This window comes from Eptesicus fuscus, chromosome 4, assembly GCF_027574615.1.
Source record: "Eptesicus fuscus isolate TK198812 chromosome 4, DD_ASM_mEF_20220401, whole genome shotgun sequence".
NCBI lineage: Eukaryota > Metazoa > Chordata > Mammalia > Chiroptera > Vespertilionidae > Eptesicus > Eptesicus fuscus.
The window spans coordinates 25,549,809-25,568,869 of record NC_072476.1 but is presented as its reverse complement, the minus strand read 5'-3'; the positions used below and the strand labels follow the sequence as shown (position 1 = coordinate 25,568,869).

At 41.6% G+C, this 19,061-nt stretch overlaps 1 protein-coding gene across 4 annotated transcripts in view; it reads right to left on the bottom strand.

The window, feature by feature from the left end:
• The window catches only part of VKORC1L1 (vitamin K epoxide reductase complex subunit 1 like 1), a 65,282-nt gene extending 59,797 nt beyond the window's left edge, over nucleotides 1-5,485 (bottom strand). For 2 of the 4 annotated variants that reach the window (XR_003617510.2, XM_008141517.3), the window contains exon 1: nucleotides 5,091-5,460. Coding sequence is in view for 3 of the 4 variants with exons in the window: in XM_008141517.3 (XP_008139739.2) it covers nucleotides 5,091-5,446 (356 nt within the window). In the remaining variant the exon portion in view is untranslated. Of the gene's footprint in view, nucleotides 1-5,090 lie in introns of all 4 variants that reach the window. The other 2 variants (XM_054714801.1, XM_054714800.1) reach the window with 2 other exon arrangements.
• Nucleotides 5,486-19,061: the final 13,576 nt, after the last annotated feature.

Below are 19,061 nucleotides of genomic sequence, written 5' to 3'. Positions count from 1 at the left end.
TCAGTGCACGTCAGAGCGACTGGTCACTCTGGTCATTTGGTTGCTTAGGCTTTTATATATATAGATGCATGGTGTCAGATGAGTACTAGACTTAATGGGGTGACCAGGTCATAAGTTATATAAATGTCTAATAACTATGTTGTATACCTGAAAGTAATATAATATTGCAGGTCAACTATAATTTTTTAAAAATTTATTTAAAAAACTATTAGAACAGCCCTAGATGGTTTGGCTCAGTGGATAGAGCATCAGCCCACAGACTAAAGGGTCCCAGGTTTGATCCTGGTCAAGGGCATGTACCTCAGTTGCAGGCTGAATCCCCAGCTCCGGTTGGGGCGCATGTGGGAGGCAACCAATCAATGTGTCTCTCGCATCGATGTTTCTCTCTGTCTCTCCCTTTTCCTTCCACTTTAAAAATCAATGGAAAAACATCCTCAGGTGAGGATTAACAACAACAACAAAAAGCCTACTAGAAAAAAATTTCTTTTACATACTAGCAGTTTTTAACATTCCACCAAATATGAAGGTAATAAGCCCTTAATAATATGGTGGTGCCCTAGACAGTTGGCTCAGCGGATAGAGCATTGGCCTATGGACTGAAGGGTCCAGGGTTCGATTCTGGTCAAGGGCACATGCCGGGGGGGTTGCAGGCTCCATCCCCAGTGCAGGGGCGTGCAGGAGGCAGCCAATCAATAATTCTCTCATCACTGATGTTTCTATCTCTCTCTCCCTCTCCCTTTCCTCTCTGAAATCAATAGAAATATATGAAAAATAATAATATGGTGGTGATGGAAATGCTAGCAAAAATAAAGTACAGATCAGAATATATAATTTCATGTTTATAAAATAGGGAGAATATGACCATATTTATACTTGTATAGGCATAAAACAGCTCTGGAAAGTTTCATGGTTGCTTATGAAGAGGGAGAACTGTATTTTTTGGAGAATGGGTATGAAGGAGTCTGTTCCCTATATACAGTATAGTATCTTTTTTAATTGGAAGCAATGAATGTATTATTTATACAAGAATTTAACTGAAAAAAATGCAGGCAGGGGGAGTCCCTAAACAAGACTCTGGAAGCCAGACTTCTAGACCCCATCTGGCATTAACTGTGTTACCTTGGGCAACTGGACAAATTCTAAAAATGTATGATCTCAATGGGAAGGGAATATAGTAAATATATGGTACTAATTTTTTTTAAAAGACAGGTGAGAGGTACTAATCCAACATTTTTCAAAATAAGGCAGCTTTTTGAGGACTTGATGGTTTTCAAATACTATTAACATTTAAATGTTGGGAGTTTGTGTGTGTGTGTGTGTGTGTGTGTGTATGTTTAACCCTCACCCAAGGATATTTTTCCCATTGACTTTTATAGCAAGTAGAAAGGAGGGAGGAGGGGGAAGAGAGAAAAAAAAACAAACAGCAATGTGAGAGAGACACTTGTTGCCTCCCACAGAAGGGCCAGGGATCGAAGGAACCTGCAACCAAGGTATATAGGTGCCCTTGACCGGGAATAGAACCCTCGACCCTTCAGGTCACAGGACAACGCTCTAGCCACTGAATCAAACCAGGCAGGACAAATACTATTATTACCACTTACAAACTGTAGTATGGCCCAGCAAGTGTGGCTCAGTGGTTGAACATCGACTTATGAACCAGGAGGTCACAGTTCAATTCCCAGTCAGGACACATGCCCGGTTGATGGCTCCCCCACTAGTGGAGGGGTGTGCAGGAGGCAGCCAATCAATGATTCTCTCTCATTACTGATGTTTTTCTCTCTCCCTGTCCCTTCCTCTCTGAAATCAACAAAACCATATTTTTTTAAAAAAACTGTAGAGCCCTAAGCGGTTTGACTCAGATAAAGCGTCAGCTTGCGGACTGAGAGGTCCCAGGATCAATCCTGGTCAGGGGCATGTACCTTGGTTGTGGGCACATCCGCAGTGGGGGGTGTGCAGGAGGCAGCTGATCGATGTTTCTCTCTCATCGATGTTTCTAATTCTCTGTCCCTCTCCCTTCCTCTCTATAAAAAGTCAATAAAATATATATATTTTTAAAACTGTAGAATGGCTGAGACCGGTTTGGCTCAGTGGATAGAGCGTCGGCCTGCGGACTGAAGGGTCCCAGGTTCAATTCCGGTCAAGGGCATGTACCTTGGTTGCGGGCACATCCCCAGTTGGGGTTGTGCAAGAGGCAGCTGATCGATGTTTCTCTGTCATCGATGTTTCTAACTCTCTATCCCTCTCTCTTCCTCTCTGTAAAAAATCAATAAAATATATTGGAAAAAAAATCTTTTAAAACTGTAGAATGGTCAAGTCTATTAATCTTTTGATGACATCTGTACTATTTTTACATAGAAACCTTTCTTAGAATGGGTCTAATGTAACTTAAAGGAAATACCTATAATAGTCTGCACATTATTTTGTGTCTATTGCCACACTTTTAAAATAGTTTTAAATAGATTTTAAGTGTTTATAGTCTGCCATGGAATGAGCAATAAACACTAAAACAATTGACATTTAAAATACATAAATGACTAAACCTTAAACAAGAACTTACACTACTTAAAGGTGTTTATTACCAGACACTAAAAAAACACCTCCAATCTAGTTAGCAGCTATAACTGAGTACATACTTTATTCCAGGTTCTGATACCATGTATCATCTTTAATCCTACCATTCATCTGGTAAAGCAAATTTTAATATTCCCATTTAACACATGAAACAAGGAGGCTGTAGGAAGATAAGTGACTAGCTTGAGACCGCATCAGGAGTTACTTAATTTCAGCTGGCAGGCTGGTGCAGGTTTGCCACAGTTTTTACTAATTTATATTAAAATGAGGACAAATAAAGAAAAGTAAACTTTGTAATAAAGTTAAATGATTCTATTTAAAGGGCTTTTATTCTGAGATACTATTCTTTCAAATTGAGTTAAAATATCCTTTATTTATTTTTTTTAAAAAATATTTTTTTTTATTGATTTCAGAGAGGAAAGGAGAGGGAAAGAGAGATAGAAACATCAATGATGAGATAGAAACATCAACGATGATTGATCGGCTGCCTCCAGTATGCCCTACACTGGGGATCGAGCCTACACCCTAGGCATGTGCCCTGACCAGAATTTGTGACCTAAGTCGACGCTCAACCACTAAGTCACGCTGTCCAGGCAAAATATCCTTTTTTTAAATGAAATTATGGTGGAAGTAAATACTGGTGTGGGTTATTATTGCTGTTTTTATTGGCTATACCTGGCAGGACAAAAAACTGTCAACTCTATTACAGTGTCCCAATTTTGGGGGGAAATATTTCTTTTGAAATCCAAAAAGTTTGGGAACTATTCTCTTAGTGTTGCTTCCCAAAATACTACAGGACTTTACACACACACACACACACACACACACACACATACATACACACTCACACACAGACACTCATGATTCTCATCAATCTCTACTTCATTCTATTTAAATTAGGACACTTAATTCAGAAATGAGAATAACATGAGTTTCAACAAGTCACATGAATTAACGCTGGATTCCTTTCATCAGTTAATTTTTCTCATCCTTTATATTCAGTTCTACTCATTCAAACCTCAGCTCGAACTTACTTTTCCTAAAATAGTCATGTTTTTAACTACTTCTGCTAAATGGCAATCAATACTTAAGTAGAATTTTAAAAACTACTTTCAGTCTCCAATAACCTGCTTTTACTTAAAGCCTTCTTTACTTTAGCAAAATAAAAACTTTTAATGATGTTTATTCTACGTAATTCCAAAAGAATTACTTTAATTTACAAATTTCTGTATCTCCATTAAATAGATGAAGTTTGTAAATAGTGACCAGACAAGCTGCAATGCTAGCTTGTCCCTGTAATCACTAATATGTATGTCAAAGTAAAACAGGTAAGCTTATACAATTGTCTACCTAGCAATTTACAGGAGGGGAAGAAACTGTTCAAAGGTGACTACAGTTAACAAATTCAAAATATTAGACATAGTATGTCTCTAATAAAATTGTAACCTATCAACTTTGAAATCATTTCTTTCCACTTTTGCTGCTTTTTAAAACGAATCTTCCTAAAAAAAAAAAAAAAAAGCAACCAACCACTTTTAAGATATAAATTCCTCTTTTATTAAGTAATCTGTGTAGGTAAGTCTAATGCAGAAAATAAAATGTAATAGGTAAATCAACTGCATCATTTTTTAAAAACAAACCAATTAACTGACCAATACCTCCAGTTTGGCAATGCATGTACTTTTCATCTTCTGTGGTGAACCATTATACTAATCAACAAGGCTTAAAAAGTCACCCCAGTGCCCAAAACATCACTACACATGACATGCTCATATTTCACTCAAATTAAGCTTAAACTAGACCCAAACTCGGACCATTTCCCCATCCCTGGAACACTGAAATATACGAGGGGGAATCCAAAAAATCAGGGAAGTTAAGTGCTGGTATCTTCTTCCAGAGTAGGGTCAAATTCGTGTTTGCCCGCAAATGTCACCGGCTCAGTAAGTGCAAATTCTCACTAGCGCTACAGAGTACAAAGAGGCCTGACCACGGAAACACCTGTCCTAGCACCGGGAAGGCAGTGGGAAATGCAAGCCCTGAGCCCGTGCCTGCAGCACAGCCTCGGACTGCAGCGATCCCAGACCCCCACCCGGTGGGCTGACTTCACGGCGCCCCCGGCAGGGTCCTACACCCCCGACCCGCCTCCCGGCGCCTACGAGGAAATCTGTCAAGCCGGCCGGACCCACTCTCCGCGAGCCCCTCTCGCTCCTTCCCAGCCGGCCCCCGCCTGCCCAACTGCTCCCGGTCCGCGCCGGCCTCCCGGCTGCACTCTGCCACCTCATCCCTCCCCGCCGGTCTCGCGGCCCCGCCACCTCCGCCCCGGCGGCCTGCTCTTGGGCCGCCCCAGGACCGGAGCCCCAGGCCGCCGCCCCCCACCCACACCCCGGCCCGCCGTGGGTTCCTCCGCGGCCCAACCCCACCAACCCCCAGGCCCGAGCTCCCGCCACGCGCTCCCCACCCCCAGCCCCCGCCCTCACCCCACTCGGCCGTTCCCGGCTCGCTCCCCTCAGCCAGGCTACCTGGAGGCAAGGGCGGCGGAGCACTTCACCCAGGGCCCTAGGTCGCAGAGGGCCCGGTGCTCAGGGTCCCGCTCCTTCTCCCGCTCCACGTGGTAGGCGTAGATGGAAAGCAGGATCCCGGCGGCGCACACTGCATACCGGGCCGCCCGCTCCCACCGCGGCACAGACACTCTCAGCAGGACGGGCGCCGCCATCTTCCCCCCTCCGCCGCCGCCGCCGCCTCCTTCGCCGCCGCCGCCGCCTCCCTCCGCCTCCACCTCAGCAGCCGCCGCCCGTCGGGGCCCGACCCAGCCACCGCCACTACCGCCACCGCCTCCGCGGCCGCCGCCACCACCGCCACCGCCGCCGCGCCCCATTGGCTCGACCGACTCCTCCAGGCCCCGCCCCCACGGGCGCGCGGCCCAACTGCCCCGAAAGGAGGGAGCCTAGCGAGGCGGTAAGGCGCGCGCGGGCGGAGGGAGGAGCGGAGCGCGCAACCGTCCCGCAGGCCTGGCCACCAGGCGGAGATTGAAGGCGCGCGCGCAGCGAGCGGGCCGAGGGCGGAGGAGGGGCCAGAGGAAGGGAGGGGCGGGGCCCCGGGAGGGGAGGACGGGCGGGTGTCGTAGGAGGGCCTTGGGGACCCAGGGCAATTAATAAATTTCAAAGATATTACCTTGTGTGACTTGGTAAAACCTTGGCCCCGCCCCTGGGAGTGGTGATCAATTGCCATGCTTTTTTTTTTTTTCATAATCACTTGCGATTTTCTGACCCAATCCAAATTAACCCTGCCCATTCTTGAGCCACGCTTGCATTACCTGGTCTTCCCCACCACTGCCTCCAGACACCTCCTGTTCAACAGGTGTGAACTTAACTATTTTTTAAAAAGTATTTTTGAATGTCTTGCATCTCTGTAAACTGAATTTGAGGTGGCTTAACATCTACACTAATAAAAGACAAATATGCAAATTGTACCTCGGCAATGCCCACCAGCCAATCAGGAGTGAGTATGCAAATTAACCCAACAAAAAATGTCAGGTTAACTTGCATATGCAGGTACCCAGCGCACTCCTGATTGGCTGGTGGGCATTGTAGAGGTATGGTCAATGTACATATTTCTCTTTTATTAGTGTAGATATAAAAATGAACTAAAAAATCAGGATTAAAAATAATAATAAAACAAATTGGGATGAAGAACTAAGCAAGTCAGAATAAAAGAAAAGACACATAAATAGGCCATAAGGTCTTGCTTGATTATTACAACTGAGCCATAAATTTGGCTCTGAGCGTCCTGGTGGCAAAAACTAAAAGGAAAACATATGTATGTTATTCTCACTGTCTCTAAGAAGAAATAAACCATTCTTGGAGATGGTTAGTTTTTTCCTGGTCACAGCTCTCAAAGATATTTCAGAAGCTTTATATAGTGATTTTGAGTAATCACGGTCCTTTGATTATCTATTGTTGGGTAACAGATTACCCCATATTAGCATCTTAACACAAAACAAAACAAAACAAAACAAAACCCCTTATTTTCTCACAGTTCCTGTGGGTCAGAAATTTGAGTGCCCTGTAGCTCTGGCTCAGGATCTCTCACAAGACTACAGTCAAGGTGTTGGCAAGCCTGAAGGCATTTCAAGATTGGAGAATCCTTTTCTAAGCTCACTCACATAGCCTTTCTTCCAGCCAAGCTCAACTATGTGTTTAAGCTTTTTTCCTTAGAATATTTTACCTGGTATTTCTATATTTGTATTTTCTGTGTTGGCTCAATCCACTATGCCAGAAACATACACAAAAGATTTCTATGAGCTCATTCATTACCCTAGACTTGCTTTCCTGCTTAGAATGCTGTACTCTACATTTTTCTGCCAAAGTTTTAGAAAAGGTCACAGCAAGATACAGCAGTATCCTTGAGGTATGGCAGTAGCTGGCCAGAAATTTTTCTATAGCAGAATCTGTGAAAGCCCAGGCCTCCCAAGGCCCTTCAGGAAAACACCACTCAAAGTGAATGTCTTATCAAGAGGGGATGGATGTCTCATTTTCTCATTCAATGGATAATGGATTCTGATATTATTTCATTATTGTGAGTACAGAGGAAATGCTCATTTTTAAACACTGCATGAGGAGTGGACCAGTAAACATTCTATGTACAGAGATGAGCTGCTGACTTACCCACTAAAAAGGTGTTTCAATGAGCATCTATGTACATACTAGACACTGTCAGCCTCTTGATATGTTATATTTAAATTTTATAAGATCTGTACAAGATAGGTATCATTACCCCCAGTTTTCATGAGAAAAAAAGTAAGTCTCAGAGGATTAAGTAACTTGCCCAATTACCATAAGAAGTAGAGCTTCATTTACTATCCAGGCCTGTGCTATTCAAGTGTGACTCCTATTTACCCCAGCCTATGTAGCTTCCCTCTGAGAAACCTCCCCTCAATTTGACATGGATGTTCTATTTGTTCCCAGAACGTAATGAATAAATTACTCACCAAACTAAGCTTAGTCCCAAAGCTCCAGTAGGAACCCTGAAGCCCATGCCTTCCCCCACGAGGCCTCAAGTCCTAACTTCTTTACCTGTATTAACTCATTTAAACCTGATAACTTTTGCTGTAGGAGCCATTATTGTCTATGTTTTACAGGTGAGGAAACTGAGGTTCAGAGAGGCTAAGTAACTTGCCAAAAATCACATCCTATATAATAAAAGGCTAATATGCAAATCGACCAAACAGCGGAACAACCGGTTGCTATGATGCACACTGACCACCAGGGGGAAGACACTCAACGCAAGAGCTGCCCCTTGGTGGTCAGTGTGCTGCCACAGGGGGAATGACGCTCAGCCAAAAGCCAGGCTCACGGCTGGCAAGAGCAGTGGCGGTGGCGGGAGCCTCTCCCACCTCCGCAGCAGTGCTAAGGATGTCCGGACTGCTGGCTTAGGCCCACTCCCTGAGGGCTCCTGGACTGTGAAAGGGCACAGGCTGGGCTGAGGGAGCACGCCCCCCCTCAAGTGCACAAATTTCATGCACTGGGCCTCTAGTAACTAATAAGTTGCAGAACTGGGATCCAAGCTCCAGCAGTCTGGTTCCCAGATCCATGCTCTTAACTCCTGTGATATGAGCTAAAATGCACATAGAATTAGAATTATGGTCAAGATGACAGAGTAAATAAATGCAGTGCTGGCATCCTCCCACAACCACATTAAAATTACAGTCAAACTACAGAACAACCATCACTGAGAACTGCCTGAAATCTAGCTGAGCAGAAGTCCTATAACTATGGATACACAGAAGCCACTTTGAGACTGGTAAGAGTAACAAACAGGCTGGTCTCACACCCACATCTGGTGGTTAAAAATCGGGAGGTACCCACTGAGGAGCAAAGAGTCTCAGCCACACACAAGCCACACACACACACCCTGCCAGCCCAGGGTTCCAGTGCCAGGAAGAGAAGTCACCATAATTTCTATCTGTGAAAACCAGCAGGGATCATGGCTGAGTGAGATGAAGGGCTGCTGGAGTCCCAGGTGTTCTCTTAAAGGGCCCAAGCACAGACTTAATCACTGATGGACTGACTCACTGTGAGCTCCAGTGCTGGGGCACCAGCTCAAATGTCACCATGGACATATGGAGAAGAACCGAATTGTCTGGCTTTGGGGTGAGAGCTGAAGGGGCAGCTTTCTCCCAGACAGCTGTGCTGGCAGAAGCCATTGTTCCTATGCTGAGCCCTCCTCCCACAGAGTGAGCAGGTGCTATATCTGAGTTTCCATCAACCTGCCTTTATGTTTCCCTGAGACCCCACCCCATCCAACATTTGGGCCATATCCCTTCCAGTAACTTTTCCAAATAAATCCCTATCTTGGCCCATGCTGTGGACTTTCCTAAATTCTCTCAAAGGTTCTCAAACTACAAATAAGCAGCATCTGGCCTGAGCATGCCCCATACTTCTTTCAAAATGGCCCTAGGCCAGGCACTAGTGGCTTCCAGACTCAGTTTGCAGTGTGGCCTTTCCAGGGCACCTCCAAACCCAGCACAAGTTAACAGCCATCTGCAGATAACTTTGTAGCTCATACTGTGTGGCCCTGAGGAGGTCATAGGTGGCCACTGACCTCCTGGGAGGCCCCAGAGCCAGCCCACCCTTTAGCCAGCTTCAGATCATGCCTGGAGTACCACCCAACAACCTTCATGAGCGACACACTCAGGGGAAGATACAGGGGGCACCAGAGCCCTGCTGAAGGGAGTCCTGCTGTGTGGTGTTGGCCCACACAGCAGCTCCTTTGCTATAGTGACAGCCAGTCCTTGTTGTTTATCACTCCCGATGACTTGCCAACAGCAATCCAGGCTCAACTACAATAGGAAGATGCACACAGCCTACCTGGCTCAGGTGACCAGTGAGGCTGCACCACTGGGCCCTACAGAACACCTAATACATAAGGACAATCTACCTACTAAGAATTTCAACAGGATATAAAATTATATAGAAACCATTAAAAAAAAAAAACAGTCATAAACGAAGGATACACTTGAAAGAATCAACATCAGATTAGATGAAGCAGAGTATAGAATTGGTAATATGGATGACAAGCTAGAAGCCCAATCAGAGCAGCATAAAGGAAAGAGAAGTTTTAAAAATGAGGATAGTTTAAGGGACCTATAGGACATCAACTGTAACAACATCCACATTATAGAGGTACCAAAAGGAGAGAGAGCAAGGGATTCAAAAACCTATTTAAACAAATAATGACTGAAAGCTTTCCTAACCTAGTGAAAGAAAAAGACATATAAATTCAAGAAGCACAGAGGGTACCAAATAAGATGAATCCCAAGAGGTCCACACCAAGACATATTGTAATTAAAATGCCAAAGATTAAAGATAAAGAATCTTATAAGCAGCAAAAGAAAAGCAATTGGTTACCTACAATGGAGTTCCTATAAGACTGGCAGCTGACTTCTCAACAGAAACTTTGCAGGCCAGAGGGATTGGCAAGAAATATGTATTCAAAGTAATGAAATGCAAGGACCTACAATCAAGATTACTCTACCCAGCAAGACTATCATTTAGAATCGAAGGACAGATAAATAGCTTCCCACACAAGAAAAAAAATAAAGGAGTTCATCACCATCAAACCAGTATTATAAGAAATGTTAAAGAGTTTTCTTTATTTTTTTAAACATATTTTTATTGATTTCAGAGAGGAAGGGAGAGGAAGAAAGAGATAGAAGCACCACTGATTGGCTGCTTCCTGCATGCCCCCACTGGAGATCAAGTCCACAATCCAGGCATGCGCCCTGACTGGAAATTGAACCATGATCTCCTGGTTCATAGATCGATGCTCAACCACTGAGCCAAACTGGTCAGGCTAAAGAGCTTTCTTTAAGAAGAAGAAAAAGCCCTAGCCATTTTCCTCAGTGGACAGAGTATCAGCCTGGGGACTGAAAGGTCCCAAGTTCAATCCCAGTCAAGGGCAAATACCTCAGTTGCAGGCTCAACCCACAGCCCTGATTGAGGCGCATGCAGAAGTCAACCAATGGATATGTCCCTCTCATGTAATGTCAATGTTCTGTGTCTCTCCCCCTCCCTTCCACTTTCTCTAAAAAAAAAAAAAAAAAAAAAGAGTCAATGGAAAAATATCCTCTGGTGAGGATTAACAACAACAAAAATAAATAAAAGGCACAGGAAATGTGGATTTTCCCCCTAGCATTTATCCCCATAAAACATAATATGGGCACGGACATGCTCCCAGGAACAAGCAGGAATTACAACTGAAATATGGAAAGGCTTCCTGAATAACAATGGAAAACTCACAGGAGAGAATCCTGATACCAGAGGACCTAAGGTGGAGACAGCATAGAGACTGGTAGGAGAGGCGGAGTCATGAAAGGGCTGGCTGGGCACCCACAGACAGCAACTGAAGCCCCAGAGAGATATCTCAGCTGGGGGGCGAGGGGTGTCACTGAGATTTCTGGGATCTAATCCCCAAGCTGGTCTCCCCAGCAGAGAGCACCAAACCTGAGAAGGGTACCCACATAACATCTAGCTGTGAAAAGCAGTGAGGGAGTGGCAGCTGAAAGTTTGGGCACCCTCTTGAAGGGCTAATGCACAAAAATTTCCTGTGGAGCCACTCACCTTGTACTCTGGCAGGGGGAGGGTAAAGTGGACTGGAGCTGTGAGAGAACCCAGGTCTGGGGACTGAGGGGATAAAGCTCAGAAGTCACACACCCCAAGTTTCCTGGGCTGAGTCATTCTCTCATGCAGCGGAGGACACCTTTCCCACATAGACATTTGCCTTGCCTGGGGGGAAGACAGTTGACACATCCTATTGGAAAACACCTTGCCCTGAGGCCACTTAAAAGATTAAAAGTAACAATTAGCCTCTAGGCAGAAGCAATCATCCCACCCTGTTGAAAAAACTCTCACCACATCTGAGGACAATTACCTGGGGCAATTCAAGTCAGCATCCTATTAGTCTGTAGACAGAGGCAGTCTCTGGAGGCTTTGAGTCTTTGCCTGATCCAATTTGTCAGAAACAGCCTTTAACACTGCCCTGCACTAGAGATTGAGAGGTGTAGAGGATCTACGTAAAACATAGTCACAAACCCAAACAGACAACCAAAATGAGGAGACAAAGAAACAACCCCAAAATGAAAGAACTAGAAATTTTTCAGAAGAAGAGATAAATGAAGCAGAGATAAGAAATTTAACTGAAACAGAGTTCAGAGTAATAATGGTAAAAATGCTCAACAGTATGAAAAAAAGATATAGTAACTATGAAAAAAGAACACTCTGAGATAAAGAATGATATAACACAAATAAAGAACATATTGGAAGGAATACACAGCAGATTATGGGACGCTGAGGATCAAATCAATGAATTAGAAGACAGAGTTGAAAATATCAATCAGAGAACCAAAAAGAAAATACAATTAAAAAACAGGAGGACAGCTTAAGGGAGCTGTGGGACAACATGAAACATAACAATATTCAAATAGCAGGTGTGCCAGAAAAGGCAGAAAGGGAGAAAGGAATAGAGAAGGTGTTTGAAGAAATAATGGCAGAAAACTTTCCTAACCTGGTAAAGGAAAAAAATCACACAAGTTCAGGAGGCACAGAGAACCCCAAACAAGAAGAACCCAAACAGACCCACACCCAGACACATCATAATTAAAATGTCAAAAATTAAAGACAAAGAGAGAATCTTAAAAGCAGCAAGAGAAAAAAACCTGTTACCTACAAAGGAGTTCCCATAAGTCTGACATCTGATTTCTCATCAGAAACTCTACAGGCCAGAAAGGAATGGCATGAAGTACTCAGGGTAATGGAAAGCAAGGATCTGAGACCAGGATTACTATATCCAGCAAGGCTATCATTAAAAATAGACAGCCAAATAAAGAGCTTCCCAGACAAAAAAAAAAAAAAAAAAAAAAAAGGCTAAAGGAGTTCACCACCCCCAAGCCAGCATTACAAGAAATGCTAAAGGGACTGCTGTAATGGATTGCTGAGAAGAAGAAACAGAAAGAGAAACCTAGCCATACAGAATTAAAATGACTATCAATAAGTACCTCTCAATAATAGCCCTAAATGTAAATGGATTAAAGGCTCCAATCAAAAGGTGTAGGGTAGTTGAATGGATACAAAAACATGACCCAACTATATGTTGTCTATAAGATACCCACCTCAAAACAAAATACACACACAGGATGAGAGTGAAGAGATGGAAAAAAATTTTCCATGCAAATGTAAAAGAAATAAAAGCTGGAGTAGCAATACTCATATCCGACAAAATAGACTTTAAAATGAAGGCCATCACAAGAGACGACAAAGGTCACCACATAATATTAAAGGGATCAATCCAACAAGAGGATCTAACCCTGGTAAACATATATGCACCCAATATAAGTGCACCTAAATATATATATTTTAAAAAAACTTCTAGAGGACTTTAACCCTTTGCACTCGATTGCTTTTTTCTCGATTCCTTTATTCTACTCGGGATTTAATTTTTTAAATACCCCAGATTTTACAAAGCACGGCAGTAGAATAAAAAACTGGAGTTTCTTTTCATACAAACTTATTTATTTGGATTTTTTTATATTTCAAATTATTGATACATTCAATACAATTCGACATACGAGCTGCTACCGATGTTAACCATGTCGAGTCACACTTCACATCCGAGTGCAAAAGGTTAACGAAGAGATTGACAACAATACAGTCATAGTAGAAGACTTTTAACATGCCTCTGACTTCACTGGAAAAATCTTCCAGGCAAAAACTTAACAAGGAAACAGAGACTCTAAAGGACACATTGGATCAGATGGATTTAATAGAGATTTATAGAACATTTCACCCCAATGCAGCAGAATATACATTCTTCTCAAGTGCACAAGGATCATTCACAAAGATAGACCACATGTTAGGACACAAAACAAGTCTCTACAAGTTCAAGAAGATTGAAATCATATCAAGCATCTTCTTAGATCACAATGGAATGAAATTAAAAATCAACTACAGCAAAAACATTCAAACACATGGAGGCTAAGTAGCATGTTATTAAACAATGAATGGGTTACCAAAGAGATCAAGAAAGAAATCAAAAACTCCTGGAAACAAATGAAAATGAACACACAACAACCCAAAATCTCTGGGATACAGCAAAAGCAGTCCTGAGAGGGAAGTTCATAGCACTACAGGTATACCTCAAAAAAACAAGAAAAATCAGCAATAAACTATTTAACCCTACAACTTAAAGAACTAGAAGAGAACAACAAGAAAAGCCCAGGGTAAGTAGAAGAAGGAAATAATAAAGATGAGAGCAGAAACAAATAACAAAGAGACTAAAAAAAAAATATAAATATATATATATAAATCAATGAAACCAAGAGCTGGTTCTTTGAAAGGATAAACAAAATTGATAAACCATTAGCCAGACTCATCAAGAAACAAAGAGAGAAGACCCAAATAAATAAAATCTGAAACAAAAGCAGAGAAGTAACAACTGTCACCACCGAAATACAAAGGATTGTAAGAAAATACTATGAACAACTATATGCCAACAAGCTGGACAATGTGGATGAAATAGACAAATTCCTAGAAAAATACAATCTCCCAAAACTGAATCAGGAAGAATAAAAAAACCCGAATAGGCCAATAACCACTGATGAAATAGAAGCAGTAATTTAAAAAAACTCCCCCCAAACAAAAACCTAGGTCTGGACGGCTTCACAGGGGTGTTTTTCCAAACATTCAAAGGAGAACTAACACCTATACTCCTCAAACTATTTCAGAAAATCCAAGAGGAATGAACAATTCCAAACTCTTTTTATGAGGCCGACATTATCCTAATTCCAAAACCAGATAAAGACACTACAAAGAAAGAGAATTACAGGCCAAATCCCTGATGAATATGGATGCTAAAATCCTCAATAAAATATTAGCAAATTGCATCCAGCAATATATTAAAAAGGTCATATACCGTGATCAAGTGGGATATATTCCAGGGATGCAAGGCTGGTACAATATTCGCAAATCAATAAATGTGATACATCACATAAACAAATTGCAAGACAAAAATCCCATGATCATATCAATAGACACAGAAAAAGCATTCGACAAAATCCAACACCCATTTTTGGTAAAAACTCTCAGCAAAGTTGGAATAGAGGGAGCATATCCCAACATGATAAAGGTCATTTATGACAAACCTATAGCCAACATCATACTCAATGGGCAAAAACTAAAACCATTTCCCCTAAGAACAGGAACAAGACAGGAATGCCCACTTTCACTACTCCTGTTCGTCATAATACTGGAAGTGCTAGCCATAGTGATCAGACAAGAAGAAGAAATAAGAGGCATCCAAATTGGGAAAGAAGAAGTAAAGCTCATGTTCATGGATGGGTAGAATCATTAAAATGTCCGTACTACCCAAAGCAATCTATAGATTCAGTGCAATCCCAATTAAGATACCAAAGGAATATTTCACAGACCTAGAACAAACTCTCCAAAAATTCATCTGGAATAAAAAAAGACCTGGAATAGCTGCAGCAATCCTGATAAACAAGAATAAAGTTGGAGGGATCACAATACCAGATATCAAGCTATATTACAAAGCCACTGTTCTCAAAACTGCTTGGTACTGGCACAAGAATAAACATATAGACCAATGGAACCAACAGAGAACCTGGAAATTGACCCAAGCCATTATGCTGAGTTAATATTTGACAAAGGAGGCAAGAACATATGATGGAGACAAGACAGTCACTTCAATAAATGATGTTGGGAAAATTGGACAGATACATACAAAAAAATGAAACTAGATCACCAACTTACACCATACACAAAAATAAACTAAAAATGGATAAAGGATTTAAACATAAGATGGGAAACCATGAAAATCTTAGATGAAGTCATAGGCAGCAAAATATCAGACATATGTCATAGCAATATCTTTACCGATACAGCTCCTAAGGCAGTGGTCGGCAAACTCATTAGTCAACAGAGCCAAATATCAACAGTACAACGATTGAAATTTCTTTTGAGAGCCAAATTTTTTAAACTTAAACTTCTTCTAACACCACTTCTTCAAAATAGACTTGCCCAGGCTGTGGTATTTTGTGGAAGAGCCACACTCAAGGGACCAAAGAGCCGCATGTGGCTCGCGAGCCGCAGTTAGCTGACCACGGTCCTAGGGCAATAGAAACTAAAGAGAAAATAAACAAATGGGACTACATCAAAATAAAAAGCTTCTGCACAACAAAAGAAACCATCAACAAAACAACAAGAAAGCCCACTGCATGGGAGAACATATTTGCCAATGTTATCTCCGATAAGGGTTTAATCTCCAAAATTTACAGGGAACTCATACAATTTAACAAAAGGAAGATAAACAATCCAATCAAAAGTGGGCATAGGACCTAAATAGACACTTTTCAAAAGAGGACATAAAGAAGGCCAAGAGATATATGAAAACATGCTCAAAGTCACTAATCATCTGAGAGATGCAAATCAAAACGACAATGAGGTACCATCTCACACCTGTCAGAATGGCTATCATCAACAAATCAACAAACGACAAGTGTTGGTGAGGATGCAGAGAAAAAGGAACCCTCTTGCACTGCTGGTGGCAATGCAGACTGGTGCAACCACTGTGGAGAACAGTATGGAGTTTCCTCAAAAAACTAAAAATGGAACTCCCATTTGACCCAATAATCCCACTTCTAGGAATATATCCAAAGAAATCAGAAACACCAATCAGAAAGGACATATGCACCCCTATGTTCATAGCAGCACAATTTACCATAGCTAAGATTTGGAAACAGCCTAAATGCCCATCAGCAGATGAGTGGATTAAAAACAGTGGTATATCTATACAATGGAATACTATGCTGCTGTAAAAAGGAATGAACTCATACCATTTCCAACAGCATGGATGGACCTGGAGAGCATTATGCTCAGTGAAATCAGCCAGTTGGAGAAAGATAAATATCACATGATCTCACTCATTTGTGGAATATAATGAATAACATAAACTGAGGAACAATAATAGAGCCAGAGGGAAAAAATAATATTTTAGAATATAATAGAAGTAATCCTGTTATTTGCAGATTTTTAATATTTCCTACAACTTTTACGATATCATACTATGTTGTTACAGTTTTGGTAATATTATTATACTTAAAATCCTTTTTTTCTTAAAATATTAATGTTTATTGCATGTAATACTATTAAATTTAAGATCGTTTTTCTTAAATAATTGATGTTTACTGCATGTAACATTATTATATTTAAAATTGTTTTTCTTGAGATATTAATGTTTATTGCATGTATTATTATATTTAAGATAGCTTTTCTTAAAATATTAATGTTTATTGCATGTAACATTATTATATTTAAAATCATTTTTCTTGAAATAAAAAAAGTTCCCATTTGAAAAAATAAAATAAAATAAAATGCATTTCCTGAGGATATATATTTTTTTCCTGAGGATATATATTTTTTAAAAAACAAAAAACACAGTATGTATTATAGTACTTTTATTTTATTTTTTTAAAAATATATTTTATTGATTTTTTTTACAGAGGAAGAGAGAGGGACAGAGAGTTAGAAACATCGATGAGAGAGAAACATCGATCAGCTGCCTCCTGCACACCCCCCACTGGGGATATGCCCGCAACCAAGGTACATGCCCTTGACCGGAATCGAACCTGGGACCCTTGAGTACACAGGCCAACGCTCTATCCACTGAGCCAAACCGGTTTCGGCTATAGTACTTTTAAAAAAACATCTATGTTTGTCTTTCCCACAGAAGATAAGCATCACAAGGGCAGATATCTTTGTCTGCTTTGTTAACTACTATATCATCATTTAGAATAGGACTTGACCACAGAGTAAGTATCCAGTAAGTACAGTTTAAGTGAATTAATGAATGAGCACTAAAAAAAAATGTTAACTATTAGTACCTTTACACAAACAATAAGCCCACAACAAAATCTTTTCCCAAATAAAAGATAAGTCGTCCTCACAGAGATTAGTTTTTTCATCATCCCAGAACAAAAAGCAAAAAACTCAGAAAGGTTTTACAATAGCAGTTGCCGTCTCTACCTTCACTACACCCCTCTCAAGTCTTCTGCTTTCCTGAGGATGTCAGTGTCCATACGATGGCCATGCAATTCCCCTGACTCATCATCCCATATCTTCCTCAACTCTGATGACCTTTGCTTCCATTCCACGTAAGCTGCCCACAGGAATGGCCCTTGTGATCCTCTTTAAAGAGCCATATTTCTGAAATCTTAAACTCTAATCTTCTGCTCTTTGTACTTACCCTCTATGGAAGATTGCATTTTCCAAGGTGGCTGCCAACAAGCTCTCCCAAGCTACCTGCGCTTCTGCATTGTGAAGCTGGCCTCTGCTCGTATGTAGAGGTCAGGTCAATGTTCCTTCCCCTTGAATCCACAAGGGTCTGTGACTGTGGCAAAAATGATGCTCTCTACTTTCCAAGACTGTATCATAAAAGATAATATCACTTCTCTGTGTCTAAGGGCAGAGAGGAGTATTGTGTGGGTTTAGAACATGGGTTGGAAAGTTGTCTTCTTGGGATGCTTGCTCTTTGAAACCAGCTGCCATGCTGCTAGGAAGCCCATACCACACAGAGAGGCTGCATATAGCTCTTCCAGCCAACAGCCCCAGGTCTTAGCTGACAGCCAACAACAGTTGCCAGTCATAGGACTGAAGAAGCCTTTGAGGTAACTCCAGCCCCGGCCTTGGCAACAGCACGAGAGACCTGGGTGAAAACCACCTAGCTGAATCCAGTCGACTCCCAGAATCATGGGAGGAAAAATAGATTGTTGTTTTAAGCCTCTAAAATTTTGGGGTTATACATTATGCAGCAAGAGTAACTAAAATACCCTTTTTTCCTTCTAGTTCTCTAGTTGTGTTTTTTTGTTTTGTTTTAATCCTCACCCGAGGATTTTTTTTATTTTTAAATATATTTTATTGATTTTTTTTACAGAGAGGGATAGAGAGTTAGAAACATCAATGAGAGAGAAACATCGATCAGCTGCCTCCTGCACTCCTCCTTCTGGGGATGTGCCCGCAACCAAAGTACATGCCCTTGACCGGAATCAAACCTGGGACCATTCAGTCCGCAGGCCGACGCTCTATTCACTGAGCCAAACCAGTTAGGACCCGAGGATTTATTATCATTATCATTATTATTATTATTATTATTATTACTATATGAATATTAGCTATCAGGGTATTTTTCCATTGATTTTTAGAGAGAAATATCGATGTGAGAAAAACAAATTAATTGGTTGCCTCCTGCATGTGGCCCAGGCCTGGGAGGAGCTTGCAACCGAGGTATATGCCCTCGACCGGAATTGAATCCAGGACCCTTCGGTCCGCAGGCCGACACTCTATCCACTGAGCCAAAATGGCTAAGGTGCTCTCTAGTTTTCTTACTCACCAAACCTAGTCTCTCTCTGGAAGCCAGCTGTGCCT